General features: G+C 44.2%; 1 protein-coding gene across 2 annotated transcripts in view; it reads right to left on the bottom strand.

The window, feature by feature from the left end:
* Positions 1-1,257: 1,257 nt before the first annotated feature.
* KIAA0040 (KIAA0040 ortholog) overlaps positions 1,258-21,055 on the bottom strand; it is a 25,981-nt gene continuing 6,183 nt past the window's right edge. For both annotated transcript variants that reach the window (XM_075616654.1, XM_075616656.1), the window contains exon 3: positions 1,258-5,734. In XM_075616654.1, the coding sequence (XP_075472769.1) occupies positions 5,264-5,569 (306 nt within the window). In that variant the 5' untranslated portion in view covers positions 5,570-5,734 and the 3' untranslated portion in view covers positions 1,258-5,263. The remainder of the gene's footprint in view (positions 5,735-21,055) is intronic.

Raw genomic sequence — 21,055 nt, 5'->3', positions numbered from 1 at the left:
AATGCCACTTTGGATGATAGTCATGTAGTCACGGTGCAGGACGTCGCACCCAATTATGCGGTAACTGCCACTGACTTGAATGGCCGTTACAGTACCACCGGATCGGGCATGATGTCTCAAATTGCGGGTTCATGACTTCTGGCCTCTGTGTCACCATATCATCTGTGGCAGGGGTGGCCAACTCCAGTCCTCAAGGGCCACCAACAGGCAGTGGCAGATTAAGACCCTCTGGTGGCCTTAGGCACCGAGACTTTGGGGGCCTTTCCTCGAGCCAATCCTCCTCTTGCAGCGCACCATCATACTGTTGCTGCATCATGGGACATTTCGTTGTCATGGCATGGTAATGTGATGTCTGGTTACCATGACAACATGACACTGCAGGAGGAGGGTCGCTCCGGAGAAGGTAAGATACACCCCTCTCTCTATTACACACGCACACCTTACCTTGGGTGAGGTCCAGGGACTCTGCAGCTCCCTCCTCGAGCTCCCTTCTCCGGTTGGGCGGACGTTGGATCCCGGTGTCGTCAGGAGGAAGGAGAGACCCCTAGGCACTTGCCTAGTGGGTTATCCGGCTCTGCCAACAGGTCAGATATTAGGGATATCTCCAGCACAGGTGGCTCAGTCAGAATGACTCAGTCACTGACTCAGCCACCTGTGCTGATGCAGGAATACCCTGAAAACCTGACCTCTTTGGTGGCCCTTGAAGACTGGAGTTGGCCACCCCTGATCTATGGAGAGCTGAAAGGTTTGTAAAATGACACTGATGTCCTCAGGGCCGGGTGGGATGTTTGCGGGGCTCGGTGCAGGGACATGTGCAGTTCTTACCTTCTCTGGTGGCCTCTCCTCAGCATCCCATCATCATGGCTCCGCGACGTGAAATGGCGTTGCCATGACAACATGACGTCACGTGATGATGGGACCCTGCATGAGGAGATGCCGCAAAAGACTGTAAGAGTGTTACAGAGTAAGAGAGTTACAAAGTAAGAGAGTTACAAAGTAAGAGAGTTACAGATGCCCCGCACTGTCCCCCGGCAATCAGTTTAATTGTTGTGGGGGAGAGCGCGAGGTCTCTGTAAGCGCATGACTTGGTGTACAGGCACCGCCGGCAACGCCATCAAGTTGACCCTGTTATGACCATTGGAATTTCTGGTATCATAAATGACATTTCCAAAATGGCAACACATTAGCTCCCAGCTCTATCTTATTTAAACGTTTGGAATTGGAGAGTGCTTTCAAAAAAAAAAAATTAAAAAAGAGTTAAGTACAAATATATTTTTTTAATCATATACATCTCTATATTTAGGTCAAACAGAGCTGTTTTGCCAAATAAACATATTGTGGACGCATTGGATTACAAATACAAAACATCAAGCAACATTAGGCTGACAGCAGCACGGCTGTAAATGAGGAACCACTAAGATAATAATACATTGCTGAGTTGTTTCAGTGCAGATGAATAAATGTCGGAGTGTGTGTATTTAACTGACGTTACAAATGCCATTAGTATTCAGCTATTACTGTGGGGCTATGTATTAGATTCATTTAAAAATGTAATTTTCAAAGTAGAAAAGACTGAGTCGTAATGAGCGGTTGATTAAAAGCAGCAATCCACACTGCTCGTTAAAAAAAAAAGTATATATTTTCTACTCTAATTTATTCTCCTGCTCATTGAAACCATGATTTCACCTTGAATGGGTTATCTTGCGCTCAGGAGATATGAGGTGTGAAAATCAGCATTCGCATTACTTGTTAAGAAGATAGGTTGGTTCTAACCTTTAAAAAAATGTGTGTCCTGTTTCAAAGGTCTTTGCTTTACCCTTTCATGTTTCATTGCACTCGGGCAAATATAAGACCGTGAAAATTAGACTTTTGAGGAGTTAATGTCCTGGGAAACTTCTTGACCATTGAACCAGATTAGCCGCTGGTGTTGGTGGAAATGAAATACACTTGTGTTTCAGTAATCCTCAGACACTCCACAGATTAACTTGGAAGGAGAACTGGCTGAGTTATACACAAACAACTGTGTGGTGGGTCGGTGGGTACGACCTCCAACAGCTTCCAAGGTTATCATTGAGACATCCAATGTTCAACAGAAATAGCTCCTGTAATGTAACCTTCTACGACACTATATGAAGTATTGCTAATAACGCAAGTTCAATTCTACACGTGGATTGTCGCTGTTATTAATATACTGTACCATTCAGATCTGCACAGATTTTCGGGACAGTCTGGGCCACTCCTGGTTTTCAGTTCCCATCCTAAGATTTCTGAGATTTTTTAGTACGCCCTTTTCAGTATAAAAAGACTACAAATCCCTGAAGAGTTAGGGAAGGAGTCAACAGCTATAAAGTGGATGGGAATGTGGGTAGAAAAAAATCAGGAGTTTATTGTCCAGCAATAGGTACGGGGACCATCTGGATTTAAATCATCAGCGAGAGTCTTACCCAGCCCTGCTTTTAAATATCGAACATCAAAATAATTTGTCCTGGGCAAACTAGGGTAAGCGCTGTAAAAACTGGATTTCTACGTTCAAAGTTACAAGCAGTCAGTGTTACACTGTCAGAAATATCTACATTTCACTGCTACCATAAGAGCAGACACATACAATATTGCTAATCTCTCCCATCCCATGTTTGTCAGAGTTTAAGAACACAAACACTCGGGCGCCAGACCAATGATACTATAAAGTATTTGTGATGGAGGGAAAGAAATCATGATGGTAGCCTTAATAAATGCGACCTGCAGCCAGTTTCGCCTTCAGCTATTTTGGGGCCTGTTTTCTTGGTTCATGTAGGACCAACGGGTAAATTGTAGCTTCCACCAAGGCCACAGGGATTTCATGACAGTGATATGTTTAATGGGTTAACTGTTAAAAGGTCAGGCCCTTATAGGACTAAGGTGACCAAATGGTGCTGATGGGTTATAGGGTCAATGCCACATAGGACCAAAGTGACCAAACAACGATATGTTGAATGGCTAAAAGGCTCATTCTCACGTGTGACCAAGGTGACATTATGACAGTGATATGGATTGTGGTTAAACAGACAATCCCATATAGGACCAAAGTGATATAATTACAGGGATATGTTTAATATCTTAACAAACCAGTCCCAGTTAAGACCAAAGTGACCTAATGACATTGATCCCCCAGAAGTTCAAGGGATAGACGTGGGAAACCAGTCTGTCCCGCTAGTGTCCCATTTTACGGGAAACCTTTCAGGCACCAGCCTTGACCAGAGCAATGTAATATTTTATTTTATTTCCCGCAGCACCGTCACTTTCACTTTGAGCTGCAGCAATTTCTCACACTATAATGAGGGGACAGAGTATATTTATTTTTAAAAAAAAATGACTTTTTAACAAGAGTGAATGCACCAAGGAGCATTTTAATGGGATTGAAAAAACCTGAACAAGTGATGGATGAAAGCCATAAAGGGGCGTGGAGCCGTCCACATGGTGACTCTTTCTGACAGGAGAAAGCCGAGCGTCTGCGAGTTTACACTTTTAATATTCATTTATGGTTCTTCGTGACAGCATCCGTCATTTTAATGCCATATGGAAACACTAACTGAAATGTGACCTGTAATACTTTTTTTTTTTTTTACTCCATCAGTGCGCCGGAGCCATTGAGGAGCAATACCAAGCACCTATTAATAAGAAACTAGGAGGTTATCCTAAGGATGGTTAACTCCTTTATTCACAGAGGACACGCAACACGTTGGCCAATCAGTGGTAACGAGTTAATATTCCGGAACTGGCAAAGCAGGGGTTAGATAAGCATAGTTTGTAGGCAGCAGGAGCCATACATTGGCAGTGTAAGGGAGGTATGTATTAAAGTCTTGACTGCAAAACTGCAGCAGTAAAGTGCTCCATATTTATCAAAGCCCAAAATTGGGGTTTAAGTGTCAACATGGAGGGAAGGGGGGTTTGATGCACTGCTCCGTTGTTTGGAGCAGAGTTGCGTCATATGGAAGAACAGTTTCTGATGCTGAATTGTAGACACTTCAGATGTGGCAGCGTTTTGGGGGCAACATAAAAGGGAAAGAGAATGGTGCACAGAATGGCAGGACTTGGCAATTACAGAACATTAAAATCTGTGCACCATCTCCTCCCCAACTCCTCCTACTCGCACTCCTTAAGCCGCAAGCAATGGCACAGGGGTGAAATTGGAGCAAAATACTTGGGATACATAGGTGAAGGATGACAAGGACCCACAATTGCCTTCATCCACAGACCCTGTTGTATCCCATGAGGACTACATGGGGTGATGTTTTTGCTCCTGAAAAGGAATCCAACTGAAAGCGATAGGAGTTTTTGATAAATCTAAGATAATGTATTTGCACTGGTTTTGTCTCTGTTTTGCAGCTGGGAGAGCTTACTAAATAATTCCGTAAGCATTTCTAATGGTGAACGACTTAAGTTCTTTGCCAAGAAAGTATGATCTATTAATGCCAAAAAACTTAGGGCCACATTATCTAAGCAGTGCTTGCTTGAATGGGCCATGAGGAGCATTATGGCATAAGACCGCTAAGTAAATACAGTAGTAGGGTTTTTTGTATGAAAGTCTCCTGGCTGACAAACTAGGGGGGGGAGGGGGAATGGAGCAAATACATTGCATCAGATTTATCAAACAAAAAGGTCTCATGGGAAACAATGGGTTGTTTTCCTTTGATAAATATGGTGCATTTTGCCCCAATTTTCCAACCACGAGACTTTGATCCATAACCTGTAATGGTTTTAAGATTATTTTTCTTTAATAAATATGGGACTATTTTTGGCACTGGTTTTGTCCATCGATTTGCAGCCATAAATCTTTAGTAAAAAGACCTCTTATTCTTTAATAAATTCCTGAGATACCACTTGTGACTTATATAGTAACAAGGCACTGCGGAAGTTAGGCAGCCACTTAGTAGGCATCCATCTTTCAGGCACCTATGCAGCTGCATGGGGAGCAATTATATAATAGTCTTGCGCCCTCCACATTAGCTGGAAAATGAATCGGATGAGGAGATAATTTGGCACATTACTTGGCTGCACTGGACACCATGTCTCATGGCCAACGACAAGGCCAAAGATGGACAATCCTGAGCTGCGTCCTCAAGTTTTATTCATGACTCTTAAACCGCACAGTCCATGTTTGGTAACACAATCAGTAGTACACTGCAGAACACTTTATCTCCAGCTGGAGTCTCCATCCTTTCTTCACCTCCAATGGATTGAAGGTCCACATACTCTCATCTGTCTGTCTCCATAGTCACAAACATCATACAGAAAGTGAGGGCACCTTCTCCAGCAGAATGGACTTGGGTTGAGGGGCGGAAATCCAAAGATCCTCCTCTTCGTTTTTCTTTTTCTTCTTTTTCCCTGCCTCGTGTTTGATCGTTTTACTCTTTCTGGCCCCGCCGCAGCAGCAGTGACAGCAAATGATGCTAACGACCAGGAGCAGAAGCAGTGGGAGAGCCAACAGCACGCCCAAGCAGATGCTGTTGTAAATGCTCTCCTTATTTTTAGCTTCCACCATTTCAAAGATGGATTGGAAGAAAGCAGTTATTTGGTCCGTGACGGTCATGATGGGGTTGTAGGTTTGCTTTATAGCTGACCAGTTGCCCGCTCTGCTGATCGATCTGGTTCAGCACCTTCTCAGCACTGGGTGCACTGAAAATGCATTGAAGTAAGTTCATCTGAGCAGAGTCATTTCTGGACAGATACAGCTGCTGTGCCGTTTTCTTGCTCCCTGCAGGAATAAAGAAGAAATACAAGTTTTTTTTTGGAAGAAAACATGGGATATTAGAAAAATAAGCTGCACGAGACCCTTTGCATGTTCAGTATCTCTTTAATGCAATGGATTTTCCTTGTCATGCAAGAAAACAACTGTGCAATTGTTATCATGAGGGGAATACCTTGCATCGAAGCGCTATTAAGAACTAAGGAAATGGCATTTAAACTCTCAAGCACCACTAACTTTTTTCATGCAGAAGATTTGTGATAGAAATGCAGGAGATTTTGAAAATCTCCATTGATTTGCATTAGGACGAGGGAATTATTTTCAGGGAGACGGCAGAAAAATAACCCAATTTACAGCTAATAGTCGGCGGCCGGGTTTCCCTGATAACCAGAGAGCGTGCATTAAAGCAGTCGTTGATATGACTGCACATCTCGAGAAAATGTAATTTCTCAAAACACAAGACAGAAAACAAATTGAAGGTGGTGTTATTTCTCATTGGTTATTACTGCAGGTAAGATTAGGGCTCCTCAATTAAATATCAGAGGATTAAGTATCTCAGGAAATCTCTCATTTTGCTACCAAATCTCCCTGCAAATTTTGCCCACGTTGTACAGTAATATACATATGATTTACCTCACATGATTGATGTATTCTAAATCATTTTTAAATGATCATTGTTAAAGCACCCATACAGGTTTCATTTTTTTTAAATTAGAGGATTGAAGCAGGGTGTCTCCGGAGCTGGACTGTGTTAATGTCATCTCCGGGGAACCCCTGCTTCCAGAGATACGTGCCTCCATAGGGGGTGCCGGTATCTCTCTTTTCAGTTTAAATATCCCAGTCCCTCGGGAGAACAGGAAGCCGCAACGGATGATGTCACAGCTTCCTATTGGCCCACGTGATGCGGGTCATTTAAATGCTGCCATTATGTTAGGCACGCAATTTCTCTGACTGCAGAGATACCGCCACCCCCTACGGAGGAGGTATCTCTGGAAGTAAGGGGTTCCGGAGTTGAAATGAACACAGTTCAGCTCCAAAGACCCTCTGCTTCAATACAACAACAACAAGTGAATTCCATATTGCTACTTTAAGTCATATGGACCAGACAATTAGGCACATGGCTGGACAACTCCATTGAGTGAAGTCCTGAGTTCTTAATTCAAATGGTAAGAGGAGGGTGTAGCTGCTGAAGTTCTAGGTGATCCTTTTGGTTCCAGGTAAAGAGAGGATCCAAGCATGATCGGACACAACATAAAAGCAACATGAACTCCATCTGCAGTCTCTCTATATGGCAGGGGATGGCAATTATATTGGCTGTCGGGCCACTTCACCAGCTGCATACACTGACCGTAGATCAAGTCCTGCAAATTAGGTTAAATAAAAACAAATAATTGAGCAGAAATGTATTCGATATATGCAGTACATTTACATATAGGTGAGGATGTGAGAAGCTCGCTCAAAAGAAAGAATGAAAATGGCGATGTACACTTGAAAAAGACGTAAAATAACATTTGGTTAAATAAAAGGTAATGAAATAAAATAAAAATGAAAACTTGGCTAAATAAAAACAACTCATTGAGCAGACATTTATTATTAGTTATTCAATAACTCATCAAATATTGAATAAATATCTGCTCAATGCATAACTGTACCCTGTGGTCCAGATCCTTCCGTGGCGGTGACAGCGACAGCCCACCCAGGCGGTGATTGTGTAAGTTTGGCCTGACTTCCAGTAGGATCTAACTTCTGTGTTAGGACCACCTGGGTGGTCTCCCTCCGCTGCTGGGTAAGGACCCGCATGGGGGTGGAAAGAGCGAGGCCCTAGTTGGGGCAAGCCAAATAGAATCATTTGGCGGGCAGGATGTGGCTGCGAGCCCATATTTTGCCCACCCCTGTGTATGGGCCACTTTCAGATATATTATGTTTACGTAGAAAATACTGTTTAAGGAGTGGTGCTGCAATACACGTGAAGGAATGGATCTGTGAGACGTCGAAAGATCCGAATAATTCCATTTATGAAGAACTGTCAGGTTGGTCACTATAAAGGTATCACAACCCACAGCAAATCTCCAGGACCAATACAACCACTAGAACTTTGGATTATGTCTAGAAAGAACTCTGGGGACTGCAAGTTCTTAGTTTTGCCAGGTCTTCAGAAAACATAAGCATTTGCTGCAATAGTAAAAAAAAAAACATTGCATACGGAACATTTGGTTCATTTTTCTTTGAAAGCATTTGCTCTGAATGAGTGTTACACTTCTCTTTTAGAAGTAGACGCCATCGTCCCATATTACAAGTCTCCCCAGGCCAGCCTTCTTTTATCTCAGACTTCAGCTCTGAACGGCACACATCCTGTTTGTGTGAAACTTGGCAGCGACTGTAACAGCACGCTCAACTCCTGTTTACTTCTCAAGACAAGAAGGAAAAAAAAAACCCCAGCTGAAATGTGTTTTCCTGCATGTTTGCGTTAAGCCACACCTTGGGTGATTACTGAGTTATAGCTATTTTTAGCGGGATTTTTTTTTAAACTTTTCTGAAGTCTTTGGATTTCCTGGAACCAGATCGCTGCTTTCTTACAGCGGCCTTCCCGGTTCGGTTCGCAAAAATGTTGTGAATTTTGTAGGAAATATAAACCAGAAAAGTAACATACTTTTGCAAATGTTCCCTTATTGCTTATAAAATAGCAAAGTTCCTCCCATGTTTAACTTTTGCTACCATTGTTGTAAAAGTTGAATCAAATTCCACACATTCCATACCTTTCTTTTGAGAATGACACTTTGGTTACTGTTTCTCTGGCTATAAATATAACAATAATAATATCTTTTTTTTCTAGTGATGTCCCAGCACTATACACAGAATTTTGCAGGCCCTGCGATTCCTGCCCCAAGCTGTTTATAATCTAATTTGTGGTGCACGGGGCACACAGAGATAAAATTACTTTTCCAAGGTCACAAAGAAAGCCGACAACTGGGATTTCAACTGTGTTTACCTGGTGCCATGACAGAGTTATTTATTAGCACTAAGATACTCCTTCAACGTGGCCCCATATACAGTATGTGAATATATTTTACCTTTACCTCAAGGCATCATCTGCTTAAAGGCACAAATCAAAATGGCCACCAATGCCAAAATTACTAGCGAGCCAATGAATACGGGGAATGCTACTTTGATGTGGAGTGTTCCAGTTCCTCATTGTCCATTTGTGTACTGTACATGAAAAATGTGGGTCTTACTTAATGTTTATATTTGTATACGTATGTATATATTTGTATACATGTCTCTTTATTTTTCCATATTGCTACTGTACATGGAGCTTCAGCTAGCTCAAAACAGCAATCCCCTCAGAAACCCATGGGAGTTTAACTCATATAATGTTATGATCTTGCCCCTGAGCATGTCCTGCTCTGTAAAAATAATGTACTTTTCCCCTTAATCGCTGGATTTTAAGGTTACCATGGTAACCTCTCTGGGCAGAGCGCCATTTTGACCTCCTGAACACTTAATATTTCAAACGCTTAAATCTCCTGAACGGAGCATCAGATTATAAAAATAAAAACAGTGTTGCAAAGGGAAAGGACAGATTATCTTAACCCTCTGCTCCGGAGTGCCATGGCCCCTCCGGCGCAGTGTGCGGTCATGTGACCGCGGGGACCATTTTGTACGAAACATAAGAGGAGTCCTCCTCCGTTTCCTCACTGGGCAGATTGTGTCCTGAGCTCTATGGGAACGCAGGACGCGATCTAACTGGGAGAAAAACCCTCCGTTGGGCGTGACATAGTCACAACGTCATGGGACCCCCACAGGGTTAAATAAAATAAAAGGCCCCCACAGGGTTAAATAGAAAAAAACGACGATCAGCATGAACTGCCGCTCTAAAAATAAGTGAATAAATGAATGCATTCCTCCAAGTATGTGTGTGTTAATTGTGTGTTTTCCCCTGTATGTGTGTAAGGGAATTTGTCCATGTGTCTCAATATATTTTTTTAGCATGTTCTTGTATAGCGCTGCTAGTTTTACGTAGCACTTTTACAGAGACATTTTGCAGGCACAATTCCCTGCCCCGTGGAGCTTACAAATCTATGTTTTTGGTGCCTGAGACACAGGGAGATAAAGTGATTAGCCCAAGGTCACAAGGAGCCGACACCGGGAATTAGAACCAGGTTCCCCTGCTTCAAACTCAGTGCCAGTCAGTGTCTTTACTCACTGAGCCGCTCCTTCCCCATATGCATTATGGTGACCTCCCGACCTTCAGCACATTCTCATCCCAATACATCTTTCCTTGGGAGAAAACTGGCAATCAAGATCAGGCAGTGATCCAATTGCACATGCACTTGTTAATCACTTTACCACCGGAGGGATCAAAACGCTATTGATTTACAATGAAGGAGTTGAAGTATTTTTTGTATTTGTCTGCTCGGAAGAAACCTCTATACAGAGATGGCAACCTCCAAATCTTGGAATCAGTGAGATCTCAGGGTAAGATGCTAAAAAAAAAAAAAAAAAATCAGCAAGGCTGACTCCAAATCTGTGAGACTCACAGAAAAACAAAAAGAACGATTCCTGCGCTCCTACCAATTAGGCTAAAAATAAAATAGTAATCTCTTCTATAGGGTGGAGTGCGGTAATATGTACGGACTCAGAAAACCAGGGAGAATGGACATGTGTTTATATTACTAGTTGTGTGATAGACATGGCTTCTTTATTGATTCACTGCTATTTAAAGGTACAACTTCAGGAGCCACGCGGTTCATTTTTTACACACTTTAGACCAGGGGTGGCCAACTCCAGACCTCAAGGGGCCACTAACAGGTCATGTTTTCTGGATCTCCCTGCTTCAGCACTGGTGGCTCAATCACAATGATTGAGCCACCTGAGCTAAAGCAGTAATATCCTGAAAACCTGACCTGTTGGTGGCCCCTTGAGGTCTGGAGTTGGCCACTCCTGCTTTAGACCAACCCGCACTGTAGTTAGTGAAAAGCTCACATCACACAAAACCGATATTGCAAATCTGGAAAAAGTCTGTATATTGTGTGATTTGATGTAATAATTCCTCGATGAACAAGCACAGACATGAAAGCTTCATTTCTTAGCATCGGCAATACAAAACGTCATTGTTTCCTCAATTTTGGGGGGAAACTGTTTTTCTCTGTGTATTAAAGGAAGGGGACCCTTGCCTTGGTCCCCCCTTTTTTTTTACATGGGTGGTAAGCAGGGGGACCCTTAAACTGGATCGTGTTCATCTCAGCTCCAGGGACCCCATGATACTTATCAGGAGAGGTTACTTCCTGGTATTTAAATCCTTGCACCACGCAGGCCAAAAGGAGGATGCAACAGGTTACATGGGAGACATCACCGAGGAGATTCAAAGAACTCCCCCGGAGCAGGGGAGCGACAGAGTGATATGGAGGGGATTGAGTGAGTGAGAGGGGGGATTGGGATTGAGTGAGAAGGGATTGAGTGAGAGAGGGGGGATTAAGTGAGATGGAGGGGATTGAGCGAATGAGAGGGCGATTGAATGAGTTGGGATTGAGTTTGAGTGGGATTGAGGGGGATTGATTGAGGGGGATTGAGTGAGTGTGAGGGAGGATTGAGTGAGTGAGATGGGGGATTGAGTGAGTAAAAAGGGGGATTAAGTGAGTGAGATGGGGGATTGAGTGAGTGAGATGGGGGATTGAGTGAGAGGGGGGAGTGGGATTGAGTAGGATTGAATGAGAGGGAGGACTGAGTGAGAGGGGGCTGAATGAGTGAGAGGGGGGATTGAGTGAGTGAGAGGGAGTATTGAGTGAGTGAGAGGGGGATGGAGTGAGTGAGAGGGGGATGGAGTGAGTGAGAGGAGGGATTGAGTGAGGGCAGATTGAGTGAGAGTGTGATTAAGTAAAAGGGAGGGGATTGACTGAGTGAGATGGGGTATTGAGCGGGGTGGGGATTGAGTGAGAGAGGGGGATTGAGTGAGAGGGAGGGGATTGAGTGAGTGAGAAGGGGAATTGAGGGAGCGAGAGGGGGAAATTGAGTGAGATGGGCGAGTGAGTGAGGGGGATTGGGATTAAGTGAGGAAGATTAAGTGAGAGGGAGGATTGAGTGAGAGGGGGGTGAGTGAGTGGGCGGATTGCGTGAGTGAGAGGGGGGATTGAGTCAGAGGGAGTGGATTGAGTGAGTGAGAAAGGGAATTGAGGGAGTGAGATAGGAGATTGAGTGAGATGGGGGAATGAGTGAGATGGGGAATGAGTGAGATGGGGATTGAGTGAGGGGGATTGAGTGACTGAGAGGGAGGATTGAGTGAGTAAGGGGGGATTGAGTGAGGGGGGATTGCGTGAGAGGGATGGAGTGAAGGGGAGAATTGAGTGAGAGGATGAGTGAGATTGAGAGAAAGGGAGAGAGTGAGGAGGGCATGAGTGAGTCAGAGGAGGGGGGAGAGAGGAGGGGGTGGGAAGAGGGGGGGAGAGAGGAGGGGGTGGGAAGAGAGGGGGAGAGAGGAGGGGGTGGGAAGAGAGGGGGAGAGAGTGATTGGAGCTAGCAGCGAAGTGTTTAACGTGAGTGTGTCTAAATATTCATAGGTGTAACAGGGGCTTACTGTATGTTCACTGGGGAGCTGTTGCCACGAGGATTTCTCATCTAGAGGTATCTGTCTGAACGACGGCATTTCCAGACTATGGAGAAAGGCCCTTTTCAAACAGGATTGTAAAAAGTCAGTGTTACCATTGCAGGCAGTGTGAGCCAGAAGTGCAGTCAGCTGGTAAATAGCCTTGGCCTGATTCACAGCCACAACCCTGCACTGGAATGTGGTTTCTTCATCTGCACTCAGCACCTAAAAACAGCAACACCTTTTCACTTCAAGTCTACTGTTAAGCTGCTGTTTGAAGAAATCCTACCGCTATGCGTGACTGTGTGTACTGTATGTGCAAAGTGTCTCTCCCTCTCCCAGTGTGGATGGTTAACTGTATACATGGAAGTGTGTGCAGATTTGGCTCTGTAGATAGGTCTGTCTATTTGTGTGTATGTCTGTGTGACATTGTGGTCCATATACAGTACGTGAAGGTGTGGTTCCGCCTTGGGTGTTTTTTTTGGGTAGGGGGTGGTTTTCTTGTAGGTATGAAGCTGGGGGTCTCCAGTGCTGAACCCACATTAACTTCAGCTCTGGGGACTCCCTGCTTCCCAGGATACCTATCTCCAAAGGCCCCGGTAGCATTCCCGGCTGGATAAACTATACGGAGGTTTAAATCTCCCGCGGCACAGGAGCCAATAGGAAGCTGCAACGTCATCCGCCACGGCCTCCTAACGGCCCTCGTGCCACGGGAGATTTAGTGATCGTGGAGCGCCGGCAGCACAGACGCAGGTAAGTATCTCCGGAAGCAGGGGGTCCCCCTAGCTGAAATGCATGAGGTTCAGCTCCGGAGACCCCCTGCTTCATACCTATATAAAAATCTAATTGGTTGGAGTGCTGCTTTATCAGGGCTATGCCGAAGGACACGTTTTGGGCTGGAAGGCACATTACACACCATTCATATGAATAAGTTGTAAGGTGTCTTCTGGTTCTAAAACAAAGTCATGTTTTGGTTCTAGTTTTTGCAAAAACTTGGATTTGTTTGATTTGGGATTTAAAAAAACAACAAATTATATATATATATATATATATATATATATATATAAAACAAGATACAAACAGCGCAAATCTCAACAATATGTTAGCGCAGTAAATTGAAAACCACACTTATAGCCAAATCAGTCAATTAAAAGAGGTATAAACCCTTACAATCTACTAACCCTACAAACTGCAGCCACGTAGGTCTACGGCTCCACAATTGCCGGCTGGAAATGTATGGGAAAGAATGACCTAGGCGCAAATATGCAGGGAAAGAGAAAAAGAAAGGAACATCATAGGGCAATATATCTAAAAATCCAGATATTATAATGGTAAGATATGCACTTACACTAGTGGAACAAATAACAGCCTTTAATCCACTTAGGGACTCGGGAACTCAGCTCCTGAAGCTTGTCCTTTTCTGTATCTGGCCTCTGGTTCTTTGGGATCGTTGTTCACATGAAGCATCAACAGCAATCACGGTGTATCTGTTACACAGATTGTACCTGACAGACAGATCTCGCAAAGAGGATGGGTAGGGAATAAAAGGAGAAACAGGGATAGTGTAAAACCTTTTAATAAAAGTGTAGCTCAAAATAAAAAATGTAGGTAATAAACTCACATTCTGTGAGTTAAATATAGGCAGTAGAGAGTATTAGCGAGTCTCTCACACTCGTGGTTAGAAAACGCCGGTTACCAGCACTCTTCACTCCGGCGGTTACTTCCGCATCACGTGGCCCGGCTCTCGCGAGATTTGGTCTCTGATGTTTTGAGAATGCACTGCCTCGGCTCCGTTGGGATCAGTCTCTCCGCGTGTCTCTCACTGAACCTACAACGCTTGCCCTACGCGTTTCTCCAGAACGGCTTTGTCAAAGCGTTGTAGGTGCAGTGAGAGACACGCCGAGAGACTGATCCCAACGGAGCCGAGGCAGTGCATTCTCAAAACATCAGAGACCAAATCTCGCGAGAGCCGGGCCACGTGATGCGGAAGTAACCGCCGGAGTGAAGAGTGCTGGTAACCGGCGTTTTCTAACCACGAGTGTGAGAGACTCGCTAATACTCTCTACTGACTATATTTAACTCACAGAATGTGAGTTTATTACCTATATTTTTTATTTTGAGCTACACTTTTATTAAAAGGTTTTACACAATCCCTGTTTCTCCTTTTATTCCCTACCCATCCTCTTTGCGAGATCTATCTGTCAGGTACAATCTGTGTAACAGATACACCGTGATTGCTGTTGATGCTTCATGTGAACAACGATCCCAAAGAACCAGAGGCCAGATACAGAAAAGGACAAGCTTCAGGAGCTGAGTTCCCGAGTCCCTACGTGGATTAAAGGCTGTTATTTGCTCCACTAGTGTAAGTGCATATCTTACCATTATAATATCTGGATTTTTAGATATATTGCCCTATGATGTTCCTTTCTTTTTCTCTTTCCCTGCATATTTGCGCCTAGGTCATTCTTTCCCATATATATATATATAAAATAAACCTCAAAATAAGCAGGAGATTTCTCAAATAGCACAACAAATCATGAAAATCCTTTAAATAAGTATGAAATCCTAAAAGCAATTGGGAAACTAAAATAATAAAACTGAAGAACATAAAATAATTAAAAATGTATATGTTGACAAACCCCCCCAGTTCTAGTCTACCCTACTGTAGAGATGGGCACTTGTTATAATAGTAATGTTTGGGGATACCTTAGTAGATAAGCCCCTCTATGTTTACAGGTGTCAGCGGACCCCTTCCGTCAGAGGAGAAAGAGACCCCGTCTGACCTGACTTCAAAGGTCAGATAAGCCCCTTCCTCCACTAGCCCATGGCAGCTCTGTGAGTAACTATGTCTGTATGTGGTATTGTGTCTGCTTTTGTCACTGTGTGTGTGTGTGTCTGACTGTATATATATGTGTGGCTGTATTTTTAGGCCATGCTTATAGTGATGGCGACGTCGCCCGAAAACAAATACATTGCCGCCGTCGTGTGCGCTTATAGTGCGCGCGACAGCGACGGAGCAACGTCGCGAAAACTGGAAGCCGGCAAAATTTGATTTTTCAAGGGCTGTCGCGTCACGTGACGGCCCTTGAACAAATCAAATTGCCGGAATCCCGCGACCCCGCCGAAACATAACTTTCGCCGGTGGTGACGGCGACGGGTGACGTCACCCACCGTGTCGCCGTCGCCAACGACGGCACCATAGGCACGGCCATAGTTTGCATGTCTCTGTATGACTGTGTATACCTCCAGTAGTTGTGTAACTTTCTGTATGGACATATGTGACTGTCTGTGTTACTGTATATCTGAGGTGAGTGTACATCTGTGTATGAACATGTCTATCTGTATTTAAAGCTTGTGTACTCATGTCTGGCTTTGTGTAGGGGTGTGACTGTGTGTGTTTGTTTGGGTGTGTACAGTATTTGTTTAGAGAGCTTCTAACTAATGTTAGACCTAACCTCTGTCCGGACACAGATTTGAAATCAGTCCTGTTTGTCTGGTATTAAGTACAATCTATTTACAGAGGGAAAAATAAATAAGTACTCTGTTTCTTCACTCTAAACATACATGTTTATTTTGAGTTGCGTGCACTTTTGTTGCTCAAGATCAACCTGTTTGTTGTATTACCAAATATTTTAGATACATGTAATTTTTACCCATGGTTACATGACACTTGGTTACACAAGGTCATCAGTGATGTCATAAATGAGGATTAGCTAAATACTACTGTGCACATGAGTTAGCTATTGGCTATTTCTGCTGTTCTCTTGTTCCTTCCTTTGGTTTCCCCATTTTTTGGAAAAGTTTTGGCCATTTTTTGGCTTTTTCCAAAATTGTCATATTCCGTACTTCATTTAAAATACTCGTGGGATTATTTATTAAAGTCTCCTGGTTCTACAATTTGGGGGAAATTGTAGCAAAACCCAGCATCGGATTTATTAAAAACAGCACAAAGCAAAGCACCATATGTACCTAGGGTTGCCAGGTGGCTTCTCCCAAAATACTCAACACAATGGTGAAAGGTAAAAGGTGCTTGAGAGACACACACACACGTCTCGTCACTCCATGCTGTTTCTTCCTCTACTTGGCCCCACCCCCTGGCTCCGGACACCACCTCCTGATTGGCTGCATTACCCAGCAGCAGCCAATCAGGATGGAGGAAGCCGCCCATCCCCCTAGCAACAGTCCTGCTCTCTCCCTGCTTGGGGAAATCCCGCTGCCCCCCCAAGCCGGTCAGGTCACTATGTCCAGAGAAGTAATACCGAATGCATACAGTACATGTCCATTATTACTTCTAATGTTTTACTGGGCAGAGTGTCCAATTACAGGACAGTCCATTTCAATACTGGACACCTGGCAACCCTATTTGTACCTGCAAAACTGGGTCAATAAGTAGTGCACAAAATAGCCCCAGATCTATCAAGGGAAAAGAGCCCAATGAAAGCAACAGCAAGTTTCTTTTTGATAAACGTGGTGCTATTCTTTTTACTTAGGGTAAGGAACAAAGTTCATCAATAGTGCTCAAATGACCATAGAGGAAACAGTTTTCATAACATCCTTATAGGATTTCTTGATTGAAGATAGAGTGAAGCAGGCGTATAACACTTAAGTGAGTAATGGTATATAGGTGAGCGTAATGTATTGGACATATATATTGAAGTCCTAGGGGTGCTGTGAATGGAGAACGATTAGCTCCACCACATCACACCTAATAGGGACAATGTCACATACGCTTGCAACCACCTAATGTATACCTTCCAGTATAAATAAAGGGTAAAACTTACATGAAAAAAGCCTGTATTCTTCTTGTCTTGAGGCGTGCATCCGAAATGGCAGTAGATAGGTGAGGATCCGAAATGGCAGTAGATAGGTGAGGATATTTTTTTTACTTATGCAGCCGGAAGACTTGGATACATATCCGTATTGTATTTTTTAAATTTTGACTCCGGTTTAGTCGTCAAGGACTTCGATAAAATGGCACCAAAAATATCTATCTACTAATGTCTCCCGGCTGCAAAAGCAGAACAAACCCACTGCATAAAACACAGCCATACGGGTATTCGTCAGAGAAAAGTAAGGCCTTTGAAAGCACTGGGAGAGTTTCAGGGACACTAGCCCGTACCTAATGGGCTTTCCTGCCGGGCCAGAAGCCCTGAAACCCTAGTGTTACTAACTCCAAGTACTGTAGCTATTCTGTGTCAGTTCAGGAAATGCTTGTATTATACTTGCTATGTTGCTGTGATATTTAAATGTTCAATTTATATTCATATGAAACAAGACTTCTTTTTTGTAAACGTATTACATTCGTTTACTAGCTTTTTTTTTTGATTGATGATTATATTTGAGTGCAGATTTCTTCTGCACCCAGAGGGTGTGGGACTTCAACACCAAAGATAATGACATTTTCAAGACTGATGGGGAGTGCATGTTCTGAATAACTTTTGGTATATTACTAATAATAGCCGTACTGTAAAGATAATACAGCTATATTGAAACATCCGTGCTGCGTCCAATAATATTCTGGGTTGATACATGGCCACTTAATTCTGAGCTATTTGGAGTTTTTCTAGGGTTTGCGTCATGTTGAACGATTGCGACGCACGTGTCATTTATTTTTTGCGCAAAGAAATACAATTTTTTAGTATATACCATGGTATGGATGGCCGCCCGGACGTGTCCGCGATCAGACTGCCTCAAGGCAGTGATCGCGTCTGTACGGGCGCGTGCGCACGGAGGCAGGAGGGGGCACGCGCGATGCGCGAGAAATCAGTTAAATCTGATTTCTCGCACTATAGGGTGGTCACGTGAGCGGTTCGCCCAATGAGGGCAAACCAGCTCCGTGATGTCACTGGGAACGCCCCCAGGAACACCCCCCACGGCTCGAGTACTATGGACAGAGAAAGCACCCGCTTTCCCTCAGCCTCCGCGCGCCTCCGCTTTCCCTCAGCCTCTGCGCGCCTGCGCTTTCCCTCAGCCTCCGCGCGCCTCCTCTCTATGGACGCAGCCTAACTCATGGGACAAAGTTATTACCGAATTGGCCCGAATATAGTGAGAGGTTTTTTGCCGAAAATTGCCCTGCCAAAACCTGCACTCGCACTGTAATAACAGCCTAGCATTTAACATGGGGGGAAAAATCCAAGATGGCCGCACACGCCCCGAACAGAGCAGGGCACTGACCGGAGGAGGAGGTGAGAGTCCAGCAGGGAATCGCCTGACTGGAATCCGGTCACAGCGCTGTGGGAGGCTGACAGCCTGTGGAGCTGCAGCGGAGGGCCCACAAGACAGGCGGCCATTTAGTCCTGGCGCTTCACTGCAGGCTCGTTCCCCCCCTTCCCTCCCCCTGCTCATCAGCTGTTCGGCTGATCTTTGCCTGTTATTCTATTTCCTACAACTGTGAATTTCCAATCTGTTTTTTTCCCCTATCTTTGCAATAGTTTGTTGGCAAAACAGTGAGAGTCGGACCAAACCCTTACATTTGGTCAGGCAAAATCTAAGGAATAAAATAAATACAACAGAGGTAATTACAGTATATTGAATTGGAAGATTACTATGTTAAAATTAATGTCAATGTAGTTCATTAAAAGGGATTGCAAACAAAAAAGAGCGGGCGATTTCTAGGCCTGTGCATTGGTAACGTTTAACTGTGTTTTCATTTGACATCTCAGTCATATCAGAGCTCTCTTCTACATTGTGTCCATACATCAAACTGAATTATCATTAGTATGTAAGCATATGAAAATATACATACAATATATGTCTCGTGTGTAATGCTAATGAGAGGATTAATTCCAGTTTAATTGCAATTGCAGCCATTGCGATGTCTTCTCTCCACTTTCCGAGAAGATCGGAGGTGACTGGTATAGCGATGCGGATGTTTTTAGAGGCGTGTCTGTTAGGGCAGAAATGAGGTACATTGTCAGAACCGTGCATACGTACGATAGTAAGGAGTGCCGCGGGGCAGGAATGGGGTGCACTGGCACACCCGTGTGTGTCTAAGAGTTTATAGAGGAACAGTAAGGAGTGCCGCAGGGCAGGAACAAGGTGCATTGGCAGAGTGTGAGTTTGTACATTAATAAATAGTCATCATTGTTGCAGGAATGACATGCGCCGGCAGAGCGATGAGAGGGAGAGTTTATAGAGGTGCAGGACTCAGGTGAACTGGTGGAAATACAGGTGCGTGTGGCAGGTTATGAAGAAATAGCAAATCACATTGCTAGGGGGAAGAATGGGGGCTGAGGGAGCATTGGCAGCATCATATAGGGTGTTGGCTGACGATAATAATATTTTGACGGGAGAATAACCTGTCCTGCTAGTGACAGATCTTTGGGGACAGGTATATTTTGAAACATATAGTTTCGGCTTTTACAATTTCTTTTCCTGTAGCCTCTCTGTCTACAAGGCACTCTCCCTCCTTGGTTCATTAAAAAATATACATTTCTACTTTCTCTCTGTAAAAAAAAGCTCCCAAGTGCAATGCACGTCAATGAAGATATCTCCCCCGTTTTCCAAACAAATGTCCCGGAGAGGATTTTTTCATGTTGGTCAAGTGTGTTACAAATCCTTGTGTATCCGAATGATTTATTAGAATTCCAACTATTAGCAGAATTATTAAGTAGTCACGCACACGATCATTACACTTAAAACACGTCGGCCAATGGGAATGGCAGTGGGCAGCAGGGCATAGGAGAGAATGGCAAGGTGTACAGTAGTGTTAGAAAATGATGTATTGGCATTGGTGTTGTATGTATATAAGAGTTTTTGCAGCAATGTTAAAGGCAGGCAAAACTCTGAAAATTAAATGTTCTCCTTGTTCTTTTTATACTTTTCAAAAGCTTATTGAAATTGTAAAAAAAATTTTATATAAAAAGGAGACATGGGGGGTGCCATGATGGCTCTTTGGTGATGTGATTCATGGTACAGTAAGTCCATGTACCATAGACATCATTGTCATTTAATATACCTTTTAGCTCTCTGTATAGGATAGAAATATACAATGTTACTGAATTGTCTAGCATCAGACACCACGAAGGCCGAGTCCATAGAAGGACAGTCAGTGCTGAGCCGTGCGGACTCTCAGCGCTGAGCCCCTGTATCCTCAATGAGGATGCCTTGAGAGGGGGCTCACGCGAGTGTCCGCAGGCGTGCTGAGGCGCTGGATTTTTCAGCCGACAGCCAAGCGGATTTTCAGCGCGCTGTCGGCAGAAAACATCCAATCAGCCTGAAGCAGCGTCAACGTCACGGCGCCGTGACGTCGGCGCCATGACGTTGACGTCAGTGCGTCGCGGGCGATTGGCCCAGCGACATCACTGCCCCGCCTCCAACCACCCCCCCCCCCGGCTCCCTTCGCGCACGCTGGCTCGCCTGCAAGTCCGTGCAATCGCGCAGATTTCAGCAGGCGAGCCTCAGCGTCAGCGCGGCTCGGAACTCCTCACCCCTCTATGGCCCCAGCCTAACACTGGGGATACACTACTGCTAAATAAACTCATTCTGAAATGAACATTTTGTATTAAAGAAGCAACTCATGCGCTTTAAAAAAAAATATTATTATTATTTTAACATAGGATTGAAGCAGGGGGTCTCTGGAGCTGAATCCTATTCATTGTAGCTCTGGGGACCCCTGCTTTCCGAGATACTTATTTCCAAAGGGGGTGCTGGTATCTCGGCAAAGTTTAAAGCTCCCGCGTCACACGAGCCAATAGGAAGCCGAGCCTGATGACATCACGGCTTCCTGTTGGCTCACAGGGCGCGGGAGC

This window comes from Ascaphus truei, chromosome 10, assembly GCF_040206685.1.
Source record: "Ascaphus truei isolate aAscTru1 chromosome 10, aAscTru1.hap1, whole genome shotgun sequence".
Classification (NCBI taxonomy): Eukaryota; Metazoa; Chordata; class Amphibia; order Anura; family Ascaphidae; genus Ascaphus; species Ascaphus truei.
Note: the sequence above shows the minus strand (reverse complement) of the source record. Positions and strands in the feature narration are given on the sequence as shown.